Raw genomic sequence first — 21,179 nt, 5'->3', positions numbered from 1 at the left:
TTGAACTCAGCTGGCAAGAGAAGGCAACTGGGAGAAGAGAATGCTGAAGGCAAATCGTAAGATGGTGTGTGAGTACCCTTCTGCCATTCACTGGATTCACATTACCAAGGCAAACTATAGCTTGTAAACACATATCATACATCAGCCACAGTTTAAAAAATCAGTCATGTATACATGTGATTATATGCATTTGGGTATATAGATTATACATATATGTATAGATAGAGATATATTTATATAAGATTTTAAAGCCTACTAATTTTTTTTTTTTTCTGCATATCCATTCTTAGAATTAAAATGCACCATCTGGTTCTTAAGGTTAACAAAAGTTCTGTAATGAGGAGATGAAAGTAAGGAATTAAAAAATAGAAACAGAACACTGAGTTTTGCCACTACAGCTTCTTGGATAAAATGTGGGAACACCATGAAGAATGAGCAAGACCCCCCCCCCCCAAAAACAAAACAGACGCATGGACATCTAGAAAACATTCATTAAAATGTACTAACTTTTAAAAAGCTACATAGGTCTCCCCAAATGACTAGGGAAGAGCACATTGTAAACTAACATTAGCTTTACAAACTTTTTAAGGCGAGAGGTTCATTCTAGCAAAATGTCACAAAATCAGTTTGCAAATCTTTATTTTTCTTGTACTTTGTTCTGTCTCGCTTATATGCTGGCAAATGTGCTTGCCAAACCACTGTAGCCCGGCAACCCGACCGGACTGAGCTCTCCATCCCTAACCAATCTGAGCTTTAACGTAGTCTCTGTGCTAATAATGCTGGCTAATGTGTTCTGTGGCCCGAAAGAGTCACACTGAGGGTCCTCAAGAAATGCTGGTGGTCCATTAGTCAGCAGTTCGGCCTAATGAGTTCGTTAAAAACATACAGTATGCACCAATTCCTTTCCTATTCCTTTCTTTTTTTTTTTTTTTTCAACATGGATCTTCCGGTGCTTTGTTATTTTTACCACAGGTCCCATTTTATGCAATGAGACCTAGTTATCGATAACTGGGATTAACATTAAAATAACGTGTACTAATGATAACCCACATGGATAACTCCGCCCCTTAGGCTTCTGTTTGGCACTGTTAATTTGTAAGATCTGAAGCCTGATATTCAAAGTTATTTAACTGGGTAGAGGCAGCGGCTGATTGGTGGAATCCCTTGTTTTTCAGCAGCCTCATCTGCATAGTGCTGCTGAAAATCCAGACAGCAGAACCAAAAAAAAAAAAAGTAGGGCTGCAGAGATACTTCCACTTGGGATATTTTCACTCGCGAACTTTATTTAAGAACTTTTTTTATGAACTGACTTAAGGTGGGCAGTGTTTTGGCACTTATAGTGCTTTCCTCGGGGGTTGCAATGTACATGTTGACTGCCCGATCTCACCCAACTTTTTATCGCTTAAGTAGTTCTGTGTGTGTATAACTCTCCTGTGTTGGTGGTAAAATCCAGATAGCACCAGGATGATCTGTGGAGAAAGCAAGGGCAGTCCCACATGTTATCTAGTTTTTGGCAATATTCACTCCGTTAACCAGATAAAGTCAGTATGCTAATGGGGCTCTCCTAAAGCCATCAGGTTAGCTATCCAGAGAGCAGCTGAATATCACTACTGAATCTGGATACTCAGCACCGGTCATTAGGAGGTAGTTCCATAAAACAGAGGCTAACATTTAAGCATCTATTATGTATGTAAATGATTAGAATAGCAGGCGTGCACATGTGTGCATAAATGCCAAATGTGCACATAAGTGTTTTTCTGTAAATATGTGCTTATCTTATATAATGTGCAACCTATTTGTATAAATATCTGTTTTATTCAGTTGGATCTTCAGAGATAAATCAGTAAACTCCTTTCTTAACTTTTAGAGAAACTATGATCCAGTCATCATTGATCCATCTGTTTCTATCTCAAATACTTATTTCACAGGTTTCCAAATTAATCTTTTGTATAATTTTATAATAAACTTAAGTACTTATGTTTCGTTTAAAGTAATTTTTGGCTGGGGACTCATGCCGACATGTTTCGCCGTTAGGCTGTTTCAAGGCTGTCTCCTATTCTGACCATGTTTCTCCATTCAAATTGCCCGCTATTTTGGCAAGAAAGGAGTTTACTACATTATCTCTGAAGATCCAACTGAATAAAACAGATATTTATACAAATAGGTTGCACAATATAGGTTGAATATATATATATATCACGGGCCGCATGTGGCTCTCCAGATTTTATTTGCGGCCCGCAGTCTGGACTGGATCATTATCTTCCTTTTGGAGCAGCAGCGTGTCTGGCCGGCTCGTTCCGTTCAAAGCCGCGGGTTGGCGGCTCCTTGCGCTATCCACGGAAGAGCCAGCCAGACACGCTGCTGCTCCAGTGGCCTACCAAGGGGGGGGGCGGTTCACTGTTCTCCCTAGAGTGCGGCTCGTCTAGAGCAGTGGTGCCCAACCTGCTTCCCTTCCCTTCTCAGGCCGGCACCGTGTTATTTGATCTCCCTGCTTCTCTTCGGGGCCGACCAACTCTCGCCGCCCGACTTCAATTCTGACGTCGAGAGGACGTTCTGGCTAGCCATTCGCTGTCTGGCTGCCCGGAACGTCCTTTTCGACGTTAGAATTGACGTCAGTCGGCGAGAGTTGGTCGGCCCCGTGGAGAAGAGAAAGAGGGAGATCTCGGCCTGTTCCCGATGGCGGCAGCGGCAGCAGCCTATTCCCCAGTGGCAGTGGCATGGGGGAGGGCAGGAAGGAAGAAAGAAAGAAAGAAAGAAAGAAAGAAGGGGGGGACAGGGAGCCAGATACAAAGCAAAAAATGGGACATGGAATCAAAGAAAGACAGACATAGAGAAAGAAAGAAAAAGTTGGGGGAGGGAATGAGGTCTGGAGGAGAGGAAGCATACAGGAGGCTGAAAGAAGAGAAGAAATATTGGATGCACAGTCAGAGACTGATGAAATTACCAAATAAAGGTAGGAAAATGATTTTATTTTCAATTTAGTGATTAAAATGTGCCAGTTTTGAGAAAGAAAAGATATTAAACTTTAAATGTGAGGGCTGCAGAAAAAATAGAGCACTTGGAGGGCCGCAGAAAAAATAGTTAATGTCTTATTAAAGAAATGAGAATTTTACATGAGGTAAAACTCTTTATAGTTTATATATCTTTCCTTTTAACTGTTAAAGGAAAGTTTTATAAACTATAAAGAGTTTTACCTCATGCAAAATTGTCATTTCTTTAATAAGACATTAACTATTTTTTCTGCGGCCCTCCAAGTACCTACAAATCCAAAATGTGGCCCCACAAAGGGTTTGAGTTTGAGACCACTGATATATATACATCGAGTGCTACCACTGAGATACAGCCATAATAAACTGGGTTTGGGTGGTAAGGTGACAATTTCTCACTGGCGAGACCATGTTGTCAGTGGGGGGGGGGAGGGGGTGCAAAGCTTTAGAATGCTCTGCCAGGAGTTCTGTGCTTATGTGCAGATAGATTAGGTTTCAAGAAAATGTTGAAAACGCAATTGTATGTGAATGCTTTCCTATGATGAGATATCGTAATTACCTACAAATGCCTTAGTGCGATAGACATTCTGAATCATATAGAAAAGTGTTTCCTTTTATTTTTGAACTTGTATATACTGTTCGATATTTATGAATGTTCGATATTTATGAATGTTATTTATTTATTTTTATTTTAAAATTATGGGGTCGTTTTACTAAGGCGCGCTAACCAATTTAGAGCATGCTAAAGATTAGAACGCACTAAATGCTAAGGCACCCATTATATTTTATGGGCGCCTTAGCATTAAGCACGTGCTAAATTGATTAGCGTGCACTAAATCGGTTAATGCGCCTTAGTAAAAGCACCCCATAATTTTTTAAATAAAAAAAAAAATAATAATCTCTTATATAACGTGCATAACTTAGAGAATATTATAAGCTATATGTGTGTCTCCGACATGTAGGGGCAAATACTCATGTCAGCTGTATGGCTGGTTTAGGTTCTTACACCTAACTGCATATGCATCTGCATACCCTCCTTTCCATTACAGAATAATGACCTACATACAGCCACACTGTTATGGAATTATCCCATCCCCTAATGCTAGAACGTAAATGTAAGCACCATTTGCATATAGAAAACTAGCATTTACAGGCATGAAACAGCAATCATGCGCATAAGCACTAGGTGTGAGCTCAGCGGTATTTTATGTTGTTATTGCGCAAGCTGCATAGTGCATAAATGGAAAGGGGCAGCGCAGGGGGAGGTGCATGGGCGAGGCACAGGCGTGTCCAACATTTACTTGCATAGCTTATTGAATTCTGTCCTTTATGTGCTGAAGTGCCACATTCAGGCACACATATTTCTGCCTGCTGTTGGCATGGCTACATGGGCATGCCTAAATGTTAGCCCGTAAATGCTGACTTACACTAGCGTTCTACGGCAGAATCTGGGCACTCAGATGCTGTTACGGAACTTACAGGAAAGAGACTTGGGAGCTCTGATCGACAAGTTGATGAAGCCGTAGCGGCTTCAGAATACTAGGAATGATTAAGAAGGGGATCATGAACAGATCAGAGAAGATTATCATGCTACTGTACCGGGCCATGGTGTGCCCTCACCTGGAGTACTGTGGCCAGCACTGGTCGCCATACATGAAGAACATGGTACTGCTCGAAAGGGTCCAGAGAAGAGCGACTAAAATGGTTAAGGGGCTGGAGGAGTTGCCATACAGTGAGAGATTGGAGAAACTGGGCCTCTTCTCCCTTGAAAAGAGGAGACTGAGAGGGGACATGATCGAAACATTCAAAATAAGAAAGGGAATAGACTTAGCAGATAAAGACAGATTGTTCACCTTCTCCAAGGTAGGGAGAATGAGAGGGCACTCTCTAAAGTTAAAAGGGGATAGATTCTGTACGAACGTAAGGAAGTTCTTCTTCACCCAGAGAGTGGTAGAAAACTGGAACGCTCTGTTATAGGGGAAAACACCTACTAGGGATTCAAGATAAAGTTGGACAAGTTTCTGCTAAACTGGAACGTACACAGGTGAAGCTGGACTCATTTAGAGCACTGGTCTTTGACCTGGGGGCCGCTGCGTGAGCGGACTGCTGGGCACGAAGGACCACTGGTCGGACCCAGCAGCGGCAATTCTTATGTTCTTATGCACTTAGCACACTACATTTCAGTGTTTAGATGTTGGTGTCCTTTATAAAATCGACCCCTATTTACATACCGCTGCTGAATATTGACTCTCTGGTTCTACAGGAAGCTACCCTATAAATATGTGTATGGAGATCACAGAATCTGGGACCTCCCCCCCCCCCCCTTCCCAGAACAGACATGGCCTGTCCTTTACTAACTATTCTGAGTCAGCTGCAACAATTTCTTGGAACTGGTAAGGAAGAAAAATGTGGGAGTACCAGTGTTAAAGTCAGGCATATCCCCAGGGGAACACTGTGCCAATTCTGGGAAATGTAGCTGCCTCCTGAAGAAGACAGAAGAGTTAATATTAATAAAAACTTAACATCATTTTAAGAATCCAGTTATTATACTTCTATGAACTGGTTATTCCAACGTGCCTTTCTCAGCTCCCAAGGACATTTCCAAATTCAGCCTTGAGGAGTAATGTTTAACGCCAGAAGAGTGTCCTTATCTTCCCAAATTATAACTTATATTTTGGTCATTTCATCATTCTCTGGCTTATTAGATAAGATCTCTTTATTCCTGATGGCCAGACAAGCTTGTCTGAGTGCTTCATTAGCATCAGATGAAGTAATCTGTAAACAGGGCTGGTTCAAGGGACTGTGATGCCCTCAGCCAACTTTTGCATCGGCACCGTCACAATGATCTAGTAGCCCCCCCCCCCACCTTCATCTCAAGTCTCTCCCCCTCCCAATCCGATGCTAAAGGGAACCAAAAATCCTGAATCTCAGTTTGACATCTTTCCTTCCCCACCTGCAGAGGTGAGGGAAGACAGCGAGAGATATACTGGACTGGGATTTTGGTGCCCATTATCACCGATGCCCTGGTCCATAGGCTGAGTCTGCCCTGTCTGGAAAGACATTTTCCATTATGTTCATTGTTTACATTATGCCCCTTTGACTTAGGAAGACCCTTAAACTGAGAAGGGCCATCAAACATGCCTTTCGCTTTGGTTTGAGAGCTATGTAGTAAGCGTTTGAAAATACACTAGACACTGGCTTGTTCATGTGAAAAAAAACCATTGCTTTTGCCACGCTACCCTTTGTAATGTAGCAGACTGGCACGAAGGAGCCTAAATGCTTGGCACTATGCTTCATAAGTATTTTCAAATTCAAAAACTTCAAAACTTTTAATAAAATGTTGAAAAGCAGATGCCATTCATAAAAAAAAACCCCCAAACCAAAGCCAACCCAAAACAACTTTAGCATTATAATACTGAGAAAACTATACTAATCTCCACCTCTTACATCTGAAAAGCTGCATTCCCAAGAATTTAGGCGTCCTTTTATCAAGCTACATTAGGGTTTTTTATCGCCAGCCACCTCGGTAAAAGCTCCGACGTTCTTAGAATTCCTAGGAACATTGAAGCTTTTACCGCAGTGGTCTGCAATTTTTTTTTTTTTTTAAAAACCTTACGCAGCTTGATAAAAGGGGGCCTTAGTCATAAAAAATATCTAGGATCAATCAGCTGCGCATGATTCTTGCAAAGCCTGCAAATATTGAGGTAGCAGTGGCTATCTGCTTCGCTCCTTTTTAAAGGGATTTTAGAACAGATCTCTCTGCCTCCTTCACCACCGTAAAACAACCCACCGCAAAAAAAAAAAAAAAAAAAATTAACCCCCCTATTTTACTCCAGGCCATGGTAGAAACCTCTTTCGCGGCTTAGTATAAGAGGGCCTAAACTTGGTATCTAATATTAGATTTCTTTTATAATAAAATGCAGGCAGTAAGAAAAAGCAAGGGGCTAGGTTGGCAGATGAATAAATAGAAAGAGCTACAAACTCACTGCTTAGAAAATTTCCCATGACAGAAAGTCTGCACAATGGCCAAAAACATGAGGAAACTGGGTCAGGATGTATTCAAGGCTTCATCCAGATGTGCAAGCCTATGAACCCAGCAAGTAGTGTGTTAGAAAAAATTATTCATGTCAAATAAAACAGAAAGGAGGCCACAAGAAATCAAAGATGAATCCCTTAACTAGAGATGTGTGAGCAATCTGAAGTCAAATTGCAGCCTGGTGTGAGTGCAATGGTCAGTATGGATTTTATCTAAGGAAAGTATCAAGAGAAACTGCTAAGCAGAAGAAATATGCCCTGGCTCTCCTTTGGGTTGTTAGTGGATCCACTGCAGAGTTTACTGCAAGAATAGCTGTATCTTGTTGAATGGGGTGGCAAACTCTTTGAAAGTGATTTAGACATGCCTGTCACAAATTGTCTGCATTTCCAGTATGCCGTCTGCATCAAATGGAACTGCAAAATCTTGTTCTTGTAATTCTTCTGGTTCTAGCTTCTTCGTACTGTCCCAGTGAAGAACCAGCCATCAACCACTCTTGGAAGATTTTTTATACACAGTGGCTTATTAGGGGGGGGGCAGTTTGCCACAAGCACTAAGGGGGTGCACAGCCGGCATACCAGGACCCCCCACCCTTCTTTGCCTCTGCTGCTTTCCCAAACCAGCAGTAGTGGCAATAAACTTAAATACAGCCATTGCAGGACTTTCGGACCCCTCCCTGCGACTGCTCCAATTTCATTTCCTTGTTCCTGAGCAAGCTGGAAGCTGCGGGAAGGTGCACAAAGGTCCCGCAATGGCTGCATTTAAGTTTACTTTCACTGCTGGTTTAGGAAAGCAGCAGCAGTGGTGGGGAGGTGAGGGGGTAGGATACTAGATGGAATTAGGGTAGAGGGAGGGAGAGAGAGGGAAGGGGCAGGATACTGGATGGAAATGGGGTGGAGGGAGAGAGAGGGGGCAGATGCTGATGGAAGTGGGGTAAATGGAGAAAGGGTAGATGCTGATGGAAATGGGGTGGAGGGAGAGAGAGAAGGGGGCAAGATACTGGATAGAATTGGTATAGGAGGGAGAAATAGGGGGAAGACTCTGACAGAAGTGGGATGAAGCGAGAGAAAGAAGGGAGCAGACATTAGATGTTAGTGGGGGAAAGAGAGGGAGCAGACGCTAGATGGAAGTGGTGAGAGAGAGAGGGAGGGGTGTATACACTGGATGGAAGAGGGGAGGAAGATAGAGAGGAGCAGACACTGGATGGAAGTGGGTAGGAGAAAGAGAGTGAGAGGAACAGATGTTGAATGGAAGTGGAGAGAGGGGAGCAGATGCTGGATTCAAGTGGAAAGGGGAGAGAGGGAAAGATGCTAGATGGAAGGGGTAGAGAAAGACAGCACATCTAGGAGGGGATAAAGAAAAAAGGGCACATGCTGGATGGGTGGAAGAGGATAGAGTTAGTGAGATAATGGAGGGAGGGAAGAAAAGATACGGCAAGCTATAGGTAGGACACAGTGAAAAGAGGGAAATTGAGGACTGGATAGTAAGAAAGAGTTTGATTTAGACAGAGGCAGAAAATAAATTGAGAAGGAAAACTGGGAAACACAAGAAAAGGATGAGGAGAGGAGGGAGAGATACTAGACCATGGGGGAGGGAGGAGGAAGAAGGGAAGACGAGGAGAGAGATGCTAGAACATGGGGTATAGGGAAGAAGACAGAGATACCAGCTCTGAGGGAGGAAGGGAGAAAAGAGAGAGATGCTAAAAACCACAGGGGGTGATGGAGGGAGAGAGGGAAGGGAAGGAAACAGAGATCCAGACCATGGGGGAGGGAAGGGGGAAAAGGAAGACGATGGATGATAGACCAATGGGGGGAGGGAGGAAGAGATGGAAGGGAGAGGCAGACAGTTGGTAAAAATAAAATTCTATTTCTTTATCTTTTTCTTTAAGATAAAGTAGTATTGTAACTGTGTTGATAAATATTTATAAATATAAATTATAAATAAAATTATCCTTTTTTTTAAAACTAACTTTCAGAGACCAAAACCCCTTTCCTCAGGTCAGGACAGGATACCGTAACAGCAGTATATTTTACTGTCATGAGGAAGGAGGTTTTGGCCTCTGAAGACTAACTGAAAATTGTATTAGTCCAATAAAATGGTATTAACTTATTTTCCATTTTTGTTTTATTTTTATTTGCTAATTTGTAAAGTGATGATTGTTATTTCTGTTTTTTCAAATTTACATCTGCTATCTTCATATTTTGCACAATATTAGGGGACATGCATCACTGTTTCTGTATTGTTGCATTATATGCAGAGTCTGGCTTCTTAGTGGTTCAGTTTAACTTTAGTCTTTCCATTTTTAGACTGTGATTACTTATTCCAGTGGTCTCAAACTTGTGGCCCGAGGGGGCCACATGCGGCCTGCCAGGTACTATTTTGAGGCCCTCGGTATGTTTATCATTATCACAAAAGTAGCATAAAACAGTTTCTTGATCATATGTCTCTTTAGCTATAAATTACAATATTATTATTAAGATTTAGCCAAAAGGAAAGATTTATAAACTATAAAGAGTTTTACCTCATGCAAAATTGTCATTTCTTTAATAAGACATTAACTATTTTTTTCTGAGGCCCTCCAAGTACCTACAAATCCAAAATGTGGCCCTGCAAAGGGTTTGAGTTTGAGACCACTGACTTATTCCATACTGGGTGAGGGTGTTTCTGTGTTCTGTGTATATGAAAGACATTGTCTTCTGTTAGCATTGCCTGTGCAGGATCGATCTCTACTAATCTGGCTTGTTTAGTCTTACAATGGGTGTATTGATGTTCTAGTGTTCACTGTAGTGTGTAAGATGCTGCCTTTTCCTAGGTACACTCTTACTGTGCGACTTGTGGATTATTACTAAAATCATATTTTTCATATAAAGGAGCAGGGTGTTAAAAAATGATCGGCCCCGAGTATCACATATGCTAGGTATACCACTGCTTATACAAGATCTAGGCAAGATTGAATTTGTTCAGCTTTTAACAGGTTTGTTTGGAAAATGTAGAACAATGGGTTAGATGCACTAAAGTCAGTCGGTAATACTGACTGGAGCGCTGTTGGCCGAGTCTCTGAAAAATTCTGGCCAAGTGATCACTGCTGTTAGGGCTTCTTTTTTTTTTTTTTAAATGGCACAGATGTTGTGCGTGTGTTACACACCCAAAATCTGCCCCATTTAAAAAATAAAAAAAAGCCCCCCATGCCGATGGCCCACTCCAATGACCGCAACCCCCCACAGTAGTAAAAATGGCAGGAGGGATGCCTACTCCCTCCTGCATGGCCATATACCCCTGTGCCATACCCCCACCCGGTCCTGAAACCCCACACCACCAACACCCTCCCAACTATCCCCTGCCCTCCCCCTTCCTCCTGAAAAAAAAAGGCAGGAGGGATGCCCTTTCCCTCCTGCCACCGGATGCTCCCCCAAACCCCCAGTACTTTTGGTAGATGTTGCAATCTGGAGTGAAGCACAGTCCCTCCAGCTCCACAGTTCTCACATGGAAAATGACAGGCCTTACCCTCCCCGGTGCACCTAGTGATGTATGGGCATTGGGAGGGGAGGGATCTTGGGCATGTGAGCCAATCATGGCCTTAGGCTCCTCCCTCTGTATCTCATGTGATGCACAAGGAGGCCTAAGGCCTGATGTCTGATCAAATCAGAACTTTAGTCCCTTCCAATGCATCACAGGGGATACAGAGGGAAGAGCCTAAGGCCCTGATTGGCTCAGACACTCAAGGTCCCTCCCCTTGAAAGGGGCCTTGGACTTCTGAGCCAATCAGGGCCTTAGCCTCCTCTACGTGCATCACTGGGGAGGGGAAGGCCCATCATTTTCCATGTGTGGATTTTGGAGCTGGAGGGACTGTGCTCCCCTTCAGCTCCAAACGTCTACCAAAGGTATGGGGGATTGGGGGTGGGGTTCGGGGTAGCAGCCGGTGGCAGAAGGGAGTGGATTAAAAACTGGCTGGAGCAAAGGAAACAGATAGTGGGGGTAAATGGATAATACTCATACTGGAAGAGTGTCACCAGTGGGGTGCCGCAGGGCTCGGTGCTTGGACCCATGCTCTTCAACATTTTTATAAACGATCTGGACATTGGTACGACGAGTGAGGTGATTAAATTTGCAGACGATATGAAGTTATTCAGGGTAGTGAAGACACAGGGGGATTGCGAAGATCTACAAAGTGACATAATCAAGCTTGAGAAATGGGCATCGACATGGCAGATGAGGTTCAATGTGGATAAGTGTAAAGTGATGCATGTCAGTAACAAAAATCTCATGCACGAATACAGGATGTCCGGGGCGGTACTTAGAGAGACCTCCCAGGAAAGAGACTTGGGAGTTCTGATCGACAAGTTGATGAAGCCATCTGCACAATGTGCTGCGGCGGCAAAAAGAGCAAACAGAATGCTAGGAATGATAAAGAAGGGGATCATGAACAGATCGGAGAAGGTTATCATACCGCTGTACCGAGCCATGGTGTGCCCTCACCTGGAGTACTGCGTCCAGCACTGGTCGCCGTACATGAGGAAGGACACGGTACTACTTGAAAGGGTCCAGAGAAGAGCGACTAAAATGGTTAAGGGGCTGGAGGAGTTGCCCTACAGAGAGAGATTGGAGAAACTGGGCCTTTTCTCTCTTGAAAAGAGAAGACTGAGAGGAGACATGATTGAAACATTCAAAATACTGAAGGGAATAGACTTAGTAGACAAAGACAGACTGTTCACACTCTCCAAGGTAGGGAGAATGAAAGGGCACTCTCTAAAGTTGAAAGGGGACAGATTCCGTACAAACATAAGGAAGTTCTTTTTCACCCAGAGATTGGTGGAGAGCTGGAATGTCTGTTGTAGGGGAAAACACCCTCCAGGGTTTCAAGACTAAGCTGGACATGTTCCTGCTATACTGGGACATATGCAGGTGAGGCTGGACTCATTTAGAGCACTGGTCTTTGACCTGGGGGCTGCCGTGTGAGCAGACTGCTGGGCAGGATGGACCACTGGTTTGACCCAGCAGCAGCAATTCTTATGGCATACCTCCTGCCTTTTTTTTTGGGGGGGGAGGGAAGGGAGGGGACGGTTGTGGGGGGGAAGGTTTGGTGGTGCAGGGGCTCCAGGACCAGGTGGGTGCATGGAGCAAGGGTATTTAGCCAGGCAGGAGAGACTGGGCATCCCTCCAGCCAATTTCGCTGCTGTTGGTGGTGCCGTTTCTTGGGGGCTCGTTGTGGAGGGCGATAATCGGCGGCGGGGGACTTTTTAAAAAAAAATGGGATAGAGATTTTGCGTGTCTAACACACACAAAATATCTGTGCCATTGAAAAAATAAGAACCCCCCCAAGGCAGACATACATTTAGACCACTCATTTTTTAACAAAAGATAAAACCCCTGGGGTTTTTTTTTTGCATAGCCAAGTGATGTTAGCGCATCAATCGCTTGGCTACTTTGCATGGGGTTTTAGCTAATTTGCATGGCAAGATCGTACAATGGGCGATCGAGGGGTAAAACACACAGTGTGCTGTTTTCTGCATCAGGTCAGTAAAAGCGATCATCACTAAAGCTGTGAAAACAGGTTTAGCGACAATCACTGACTTTAGTGCATCTAGCCAAATGTCCACTGAGTCAGGGTGACAAGGATTATCCTAAGTTTTTACAGCAGCACATTTGCATCCAAGGGGCTGTACAGGTTTTAAAAAAACCCAACATGCACGTGGAAGCCTTCCATAAAGGCTTCCATATCAACTTGGTTACCAGGAGGGTGTTTTAAATGATATTTGCAAAAATATTTTTCCTTACAATTGCATTGGCCTCCTTGGAGATGAGATACTGGGCTAGACGGACCATTGGTCTGACCCAGTAAGGCTATTCTTATGCATACTGTATGTAATTGCATGGGCAGCTGGTACTTGTGTGCTCAACTCCCTTTCTTAGTCATCTACTGAAGCAACACAATGCTCAGGTGTAAAGAGTGATGGTAATCATGGTGTGCATCTCTGGATTAAGGCGTTTTGGAATTCTGAATGGCTACATCAGTGGAAAGAAACTCAGATAGCTCAAATGTCAGTGGAAACCGGGCTTCCTCTACCGACATTGTCCAAGTCTTGACTCCTTGTGTTCTTTGATGGAATGTTACGCTGAATAGCACGGGCTATTCCTTGTGCTAAGATAATGCTTCTGAATCTTTGTTTTGTTTTTTTTTTCTTCATTTTCATGTTAAAGCTGCCATAAAGTGTCTGTCTCATTGGCACAGAAAGACAAGAGCACAGAACGTGGTGCTGGGAACAGATTTGCAGAACTGAAGGTTATGCACAATAAAGCACCATCCGTGAACCAAACGTGGAAACACCATAAACCACCTCAACTTAGAAAAGACTTTTAAAAAGGAATCCGATTACTTCAGAACTCACTCCTTAAAAAGAATTCTTCTTTTGAAAATGCACGATCATCTAAAAAGACAGATGTCTTAAAATGAATGGAAGAGTCACCTTTCTTTCCTGCTGTACCCTAGAAAGACTGACTTCTTCTGCTGTTCATATAGTAGAATCTATGAAAGTATGTATTTATGGGTGTGCATATATACAATTTAAGTGCAGTTATCAAGAAATATGGTATTATTTTTTTAAAAAAAGATGGTACAAATAAATGCTTCTAATGGAACAGAAAATAATGTTTCTTGTCCAGACATCAGTCAAACTCACAACTTACACACAGGCACACCTATTTCTTTCCACATCAAGTTCATTTTAGCTTGACCTAAGTGAACAATACTGTAAACTGGAAGAGCATAAGGCAAAAAATGACCTTCCCATTATTATTTTAACTGTGGCTTTTACATCCACTTTTTCATTTTAAAGTTAAGAAAGCTAAATGCAATTTGCCCTTCAACCCTGCCCCAAAAAGCGAGTCAGTTTTTAAATTCGGTATCATACTGTAGAAATTAACTTTTGGAAAGGGAAATTGACCAACACAACTAAAGAGCAGATTTTAGAACTTGTCGTGATCACCAGAAGTTTGAAACCGGGCAATCTTGTTCAAATGTGTGTTGTATCACGTTACTTTATATGAGGATGTGCTGAAAAGTTCTCAGCCTAGGGAGGACCAATTAAGAGATCCAGGTTTTCTTACATTGCTTTCAATAGAAGTAAAACCCAGATGTCTCAATCCGTCCTCTTTTCTCTGGAGCCATATGGTCGCTCTGTCTCAACCCAACCAACCAACTTCCTAAATTCTGAGCATTATTTTGGCACCGTAGCTGAAAAGAGTTTTTATCTTATTTCATTAAGTGCCAATTTACAGAAACAAAATTCTATGTTTTTGACATTGTTTCAGATCATTGATTAAACCATATCCACGGTTGGGATGAGAACTTTTCAGCAGGCCTTTGTATGTATATACCCATAGAGCTTCATAAATACACACACACACGGCTTCTATATATGGCACTTTCAGTTGTCCAATTTGCAAGCACAAGTTAATTTAATAACAAGCCGATCAGTGCCAATAATTGGGCAGTAACAATCAATTATCGACAAGAATTAGAATTTATGCATGCACCATTTTTTATATATTCTGTAAAAAGATGCGTGTAAATTCTAGTGCGCGGATCCGAAGAGGGAGCATGGGCATAGGAGGGGCATGGTTGGGTTGTAAAGCATTCCAATGATTTGCGCATGCTTTCACAGAATACACCTTTGGAGCAGAAAATCACACCGGTTTTCAGTCGGTGTAAATCCCCCCTGCCCAATGCTGTGGATCCCGGCGCTAAGCGTATGCTGTAAGTGGCACCAAACTTGAAGCGCAATTTATAGGACAGTGCTTAGCGCGTATCTTTTTTTAGCGCCATATATAGACTTTATCTCACAGTGGCTCTGATTCTTTAACAGAACACCTATGTGAGAAATCCCCCTAGATGCCTATTTTATAAGACAATATGGCCAGTCTACACGCCTTCATAAAACAGGCAGCCAGCCTCAGCCCTAAGAGCCTGCAAATGCTAATGACCACATTTGCACCTGCTTAGACCTGCTTATTACATGCATATATTCTAAGTGTGCACCCTCATGCTTTCCATTCCTAATTATGTGTGTGTATTCGATGGTGCTGCCTGAACAGATAAGGCTGTTGAATAAATGCATACATTGAAACCATCTAAGTTAAATGATTTCAAATTATACGTTAACCGTACGGCTGAATATTGACCTCAGTATGTATATATAAAGGCACACTCAAAATTTAGTATACATAGAACACAAAGTGAAATGATTTTTGAGGGGGAGGGGAGGAAAAGGTGACTGTGGTTAACTTTTCTGAAAGGAAAGAAGAAGAAGCTGGTGCCAGGACCTTGAAGACAAATCACTTCCAGTTCACAGTACTGTGCTCAGTAGTTCAGGGAGTTCTAAGCAGGTGACCGCACGGGCGCTGCTCGGGAGATGAGAAAGAAGAGATCACATGACAAGGCAGCAATGACAGCGTTTTTTCTTTTGTGTACCTGGAATGGGGTCCGTGACTAGGCTTTCTTCCTTCCCCTCCGGTGAGGAGGGCTCGGTGGTGTCTGATAGCAGCTTTCCAGAGACCAACTCGCCAGCATTTCCGTCAATGGTGGACACGTCTGTCACAGTCTTCTCTCGCAACGACTTCTCGTCGTCTTCATCGATTAGGACCAGCTCTGCCTTGATGGTGTCGTCGTAGCCCAGCACCCTTTTTGTCTCGTCTTCGTCATCGATACTTTGGTAACCCATAAAGATCATGGTCACCGGCTGCTCTGCAGTGGCCTCAGGGACGCCCTCTCCAGTCGTTCTGTTCTGCTGATGTCCTGGATTCCCAGAAAGTTCCTTGCTGCCTTTATCTACCATTTCCAGTTTTGCCTCTTTGAAGAGCATTTGCTCTTTCAGGTGGCCAGGCTTTCCATCAACAACAACTGTCCTCTCTGACACTGTTTTAGTTTCATATCCCCATCTTGTGTTTGGTTGTCCAGCTTTCTGTATAAGTTCATCTACATCCCTGGCGCTTAACCTATGCACTCCGTTTTCTAGCACAGCATTACTGTTGTGGACCTCGTAGACTACCTTGTTACCATCATCATAGACTTTTACTCCTCTTTGATGGATCCCCTCTGGACCAAGGGCAGATGCGGAGAGAATCTTGGTCTCTCCCGTTTGTCTGTCTTTCTCCACATTAATTTCCATGGCGTACACAGCTTGAATGAAAACAAGAGAGGAAGTGCGTGTTACAACAAAGCAAGCCAGTGAACAGTTAATTGCCAGACAAAAGAAAAGATCTGTGCGTCCTGGCTAAGAGCAAATCATTTTGTAGGTTAGCATAATGCTGGGTGAGAGGTATAGCATAGGGAGCAAGTCACACACTGTAACTAGAAAGACGGGCGTTCACACTTTGTAAAGAGTACAGGACTTAGATAAATTGACATGGGAGCACCACAAGCTTACATACACATGCAGAACTGTGGCAGCATGCAACCACGAAGCACAGTCAAGCTTTATTACTGCAATGGAAATCAAGTGCTTTCTTTAGCTGCAAAAGACAGGAGAGGGGTTTGGAAGCTGCTGAGGGGAAACTGCAACCTCTGAATGATCATCTTCACCTATGTTTTCTAATGTCTCCCTGCTTAATATATATTCCCAAGTACAATACTAATGGTCTATTTCTGCTTCTACATTGATGAAACAAAAATGTGGAAACCAACAATGTTCAAAATCTTCTTTTTATTTCTTCAAGGAGAGCTACAAACACAATCCACATTTGTACTGTACGGACCCAACATGGACCCTTCTTTGTGTCTTATGTCTTTTTATGGTCTTTTTTTTAAAAAAATTTATTTTTATTGATTATAAATTTTTTCACAAGTATAACAACTTGTTTAAGGAAATACAGAGCCATAAACCAACATAATAGTAAATCTAAGTACAAACAAAAAAGTAATAACAACCTTATGGAAATAACTCTTTTTTAGACCACAAACAAAGTGTTGCGGAGGAATCAAAATTACTGAGAGATAAATGGAGAAAATTGTTAAGGAAAAAGCATAATACGTCAAGCCCCCCAGTTACTAATTACTTGAGCCAGACACTCCATCTCTGGCAAATCCCTTCCAGTCCAAAAAGGATCTTAACTGATCAGGTGCATAAATATATATTTCAATCCCATATACTTAATAATACACTTGCAGGGGTAAGTTAACATAATGGTAGCACCCAATTTTTTTTTAGTGGTCTTTTTTTATGCTTTATTACTCTGTTTTACATTTCTTTTGCATTCTTCTCTCAAACATTCGTTTCCTTTCAAACATCGCACGGTGGTCATGGTGTCAGGTCAAAAGCGCACTGGGACAAAGGCGCGAGCAGACAACTGAGCGCAGCGTGGAGGCGCGCGCCGAAGAAAAAGACTATTTTTAGGGGCTACGACAGGGGGTGTGTGAGGGGAACCCCCCACTTTACTTAATACAGATCACGCCGCACTGTGGGGGCATTGTGGGGAGGGGTTGGGGGGTTGTAACCCCCCACATTTTACTGAAAACTTAACTTTTTCCCTGTTTTTAGGGAAAAAGTTACGTTTTCACTAAAATGTGGGGGGTTACATCCCCCCAAAACCCCCACAACGCCGCCGTGATATGTATTAAGTAAAGTGGGGGGGGGGGGCTCCCCAACAAACCCCCCCCGTCGCAGCCCCTAAAAACAGTCTTTTTCTTCGGCGCGCGCCTCCATCTTGCACTCAGTTGTTGGCGCGCGCCTTTGTCTTCCGCGTTACTGTCTATGAACCGGTGGTCATACGATATTCACTAACACATAGGGCTCCTTTTACTAAGCTGCATTAGCGTTTTAGTGCACGCACTAAACCCGTGCTACGCGGCTAGAACTAACGCCAGCTCAATGCTGGCGTTAAGGTCTAGCGCACGGGGCAATTTAGCGTGCGCTATTCCGCGCGTTAAAGCCCTAACGCGGCTTAGCAAAAGGAGCCCATAGTTCTCATTTTTGTTTATTTATTTCCTCATTAATATTTTAGGACCCCTGAGGAAGGTGTTTTACCGAAACATGGCCGGTGTTGGGTCCGTGCAATACAAATGTGGACTGTGTTTTTAGCTCTCCTTGAAGAAATAAAAAGAAGATTTTGAACATTGTTGGTTTCCACGTTTTTGTTTTGTTTGGGTTGCCATTTTCTCTGTGGAAACTTGGGTCGTTTTTTTGTTTTTCTACACTGATGAAGACAGTTTCACTGCACTCTCGCAAAGACATGCACAGCCCCTTTTGTGTCTTCTCTCTTTACACATGTGCTACCCTTTCTTTAGTCTTTTTCTAGTGCATGACCCCCCCCCCCCCACTACATGCCTGAGTCACGAATGTGGAGGGGCATTTTTGAAGGGACATCCAAATCAGAACAGATATGTCTGGCTCATAATGTACAAAATGGATGTCCATCTTACATGTATTTTCCAACAGGAAAATATATCAGGATTTCCTGTTCAAGCATGCATGAGTTGGACATTCAGATGTTGAGGACTTCCAGCATGATTGAACAGTCATTTAACAAACTGAAACATCCAACACAGGAATGGCAAAAAAGCAGGGTCAAGGACATCTGTCTGGCAGCATTCTTAGAAGAACAGACACACAGACATCCCTGCAGAGCACAGAGGCAGCCTAGTGATTAGTGCAGTGGACATTAACCCAAGGGAGCCAGGTTCAAATTCTACTTCAACTCTTATTTTGTAATTCTGAGTCCTCCAGAAACAGAAAAATACCTTTTGTATCAGAATATACACCACTTCAACAGATTTCAAGCCAGGGACAGAGCAGGATGGGGGAGCTACAAAGCAGGTCTATCTTTGTCCGCAAGGACTTAGCTAGCTAGTTGATGAATATTGGCCTGCCAAAAATACCCCTGGAAGTTCAGTACCAGTCACCGGATATGGCACCAGCATTGAATTTCCGGTTTTGCCACTAACCATATGAGATAGCTTCTGTAGTCTAAATATTAGCCAGATAATATTTACCTGTCCTGAAAAGTATAGCTTTGTGCTGGAGCTAAAGGCACACAGATGTATATGCCTAGACTCTGTTATAATATCACCCTCTGCATGTTTCAACCACTTCTATACAGCACTAGAAGAGGCCAGTGATGTTGTTAGCAAGTCAAAGTGCTGCTGGATTCTGTTTTTGGTCAATTTGGTTTTCCTAAACTGCCTGTTCAGCTTTGGGAAATCTGAGATGTCTGACGTTTGAATAGGACTGAAACCCAAGGCATCAGTACTATTTCAAGAACCACACTATTGATTATGACTTTGCATTTCTGGGATGAGCTGTGGTGCTGGAGAAGACTTCTACGAATCCCATGGACAGCTAGGATCACCAACAAAGATGCACTTGCTCATATAAACCCAGAGTTGTCCCTGGAAGGCAAGATTACCAGACAGAGACTGACCTATTTTGAACATGTGATAAGGGCAAATTCACTAGAAAATTAGATGCTACTCAGAATGGTCAGTGGTTAAAGGAAGCAGGAGAGACCAAAGTCTTGTTGGCTGGATGGCCATCAAGATAACACGGGAATGAATATGAAGCAATTGAAAGAAGCCATGGAAATCAGGGAAGCATGACGATGACTGGCCTACAGAGTATCCAAGGGTCAGACACGACTGAATGGATAGCAGTAGTAGTATTTCTGGGATTATCTTTTATAAACTATTATAAAAGATATAGATCCCTCTGATATTTAGTGTTAATTAACAGCCAGAAACGACCGCTAACTGGTTAAATAGCATTTTTATGGTTAACTAGTTATTGGCTATACCTGCTATATCGTGCAACTTATCTGGTTAGGCATGGATATTCAAGGTCAGACCAGATAAGAATAATATCTAAATTGGACTGCATAAATAGCAGTCCTATCTTTAACTACCAGACCAGGGGTGTCCAACCTGCGGCCCCCTTAAAGTATTTTGTGCGGCCCTGGTCGAGGGTGATGTAGTGTTTTCCTCTACTACCCCCGGGTGTTTACCGTCTTGCCGGCCCCCTCCTCCGTCTTGCTGCAGCGTTTGTGTGTTTGTGCGGCCCCAGAAAATTATTTTTCTGCCAATGCGGCCCAGGGAAGCCAAAAGGTTGGACACCCCTGCACTAGACTGTGGAATATTGGCTTAACCGAATATCAACTAACCGGTTAAGTGTCTATTTATTACCTTGATTTAGCGGGAACCCACTGGTCCTCAGCACTCCAGTTTATACAGTTTGTGCAACAAACATACTGTATAATTAAAATTGCAAATTAAATTTTGTGATGATTCTTTTTTTATATACGAGGGGCCGCTGAAAAGTTCAGTCCAACCAAGAAGAGAATGATGTGGAGCCATGAAACTTACAAATTATTCCACACTTTTCTCGACATTTTGTTTCAATGATATGAAATGAAATGAAAGGTATCAAGAATGAAGTATTGGGGATGGGGCAGACTATGGGCCTGAAAATTAATTGGGGGGAGGCATTAGGCAGAACGCTTGTCAAGGGTGCCACATCCCCTTGCACTAGCCCTGCTACTCGGCTTGTCCCATCCGGCCAAGGAATTGTTTCTGATTTGTGCATATGAAGGGCTAGGAGGTCGGGAATCTGGGAGTAAATGTAGCTCACTGCTTGTGGTGTGAGAGAACAGAAACTACTGTCAGATTCCAGTGCCACAGGGAACCAGCGGCTTCACTGCTTACACAGCATGCGGTTAAGGTATCCTTTCAAACATAAGACCTGAGCTTTCTACTGAATGCCTAGATCAAAGTGAACAAAGTGGAATGTCACCACCATATGACGCCATGTGACTGGAGTTCAATAGAGGCACTGAGGTAGGAAGGTGCAGGTCCACATGACCAAGCTTAATGCATTATTTAACTGAGAGCAGGCTTTGGATTTTTTTTTAATAAAATAAATGAAACAATGCCACATAAATCACTTCTAGCTCTTAACAGCTCTACATCCAACATAAGGATTGAAGTCTGCGGCAGCTTTGGAATTCTCATCTTCCAAAAACAGGAAAGCAGGGGATGGCATGATGGCTGAGCAGCAGTGTTTTGCACTGTCATGCGGGAGATCTGGGTTATATCCCTGAGTCCAGCTTCTGTACCCTGTGCCCAGAGGGGATCAGGTTCCTACTGAGACCCTATCAGCATCATGGAATGAGTGAAACTC

General features: G+C 43.0%; 1 protein-coding gene across 2 annotated transcripts in view; it reads right to left on the bottom strand.

Annotated features, from left to right (window-relative positions):
- PALM2AKAP2 (PALM2 and AKAP2 fusion) overlaps positions 1-21,179 on the bottom strand; it is a 484,740-nt gene that overhangs the window by 242,925 nt on the left and 220,636 nt on the right. The window contains exon 6 of one of the 2 annotated variants that reach the window (XM_033925871.1): positions 15,488-16,195. The exons of the other annotated variant lie outside the window; for it this stretch is intronic. Coding sequence (XP_033781762.1) covers positions 15,488-16,195 — 708 coding nt within the window. The remainder of the gene's footprint in view (positions 1-15,487; positions 16,196-21,179) is intronic. 2 annotated transcript variants of the gene reach the window in all.

The sequence above is a fragment of the Geotrypetes seraphini genome, chromosome 1 (assembly GCF_902459505.1).
Source record: "Geotrypetes seraphini chromosome 1, aGeoSer1.1, whole genome shotgun sequence".
Taxonomy (NCBI): Eukaryota; Metazoa; Chordata; class Amphibia; order Gymnophiona; family Dermophiidae; genus Geotrypetes; species Geotrypetes seraphini.
Note: the sequence above shows the minus strand (reverse complement) of the source record. Positions and strands in the feature narration are given on the sequence as shown.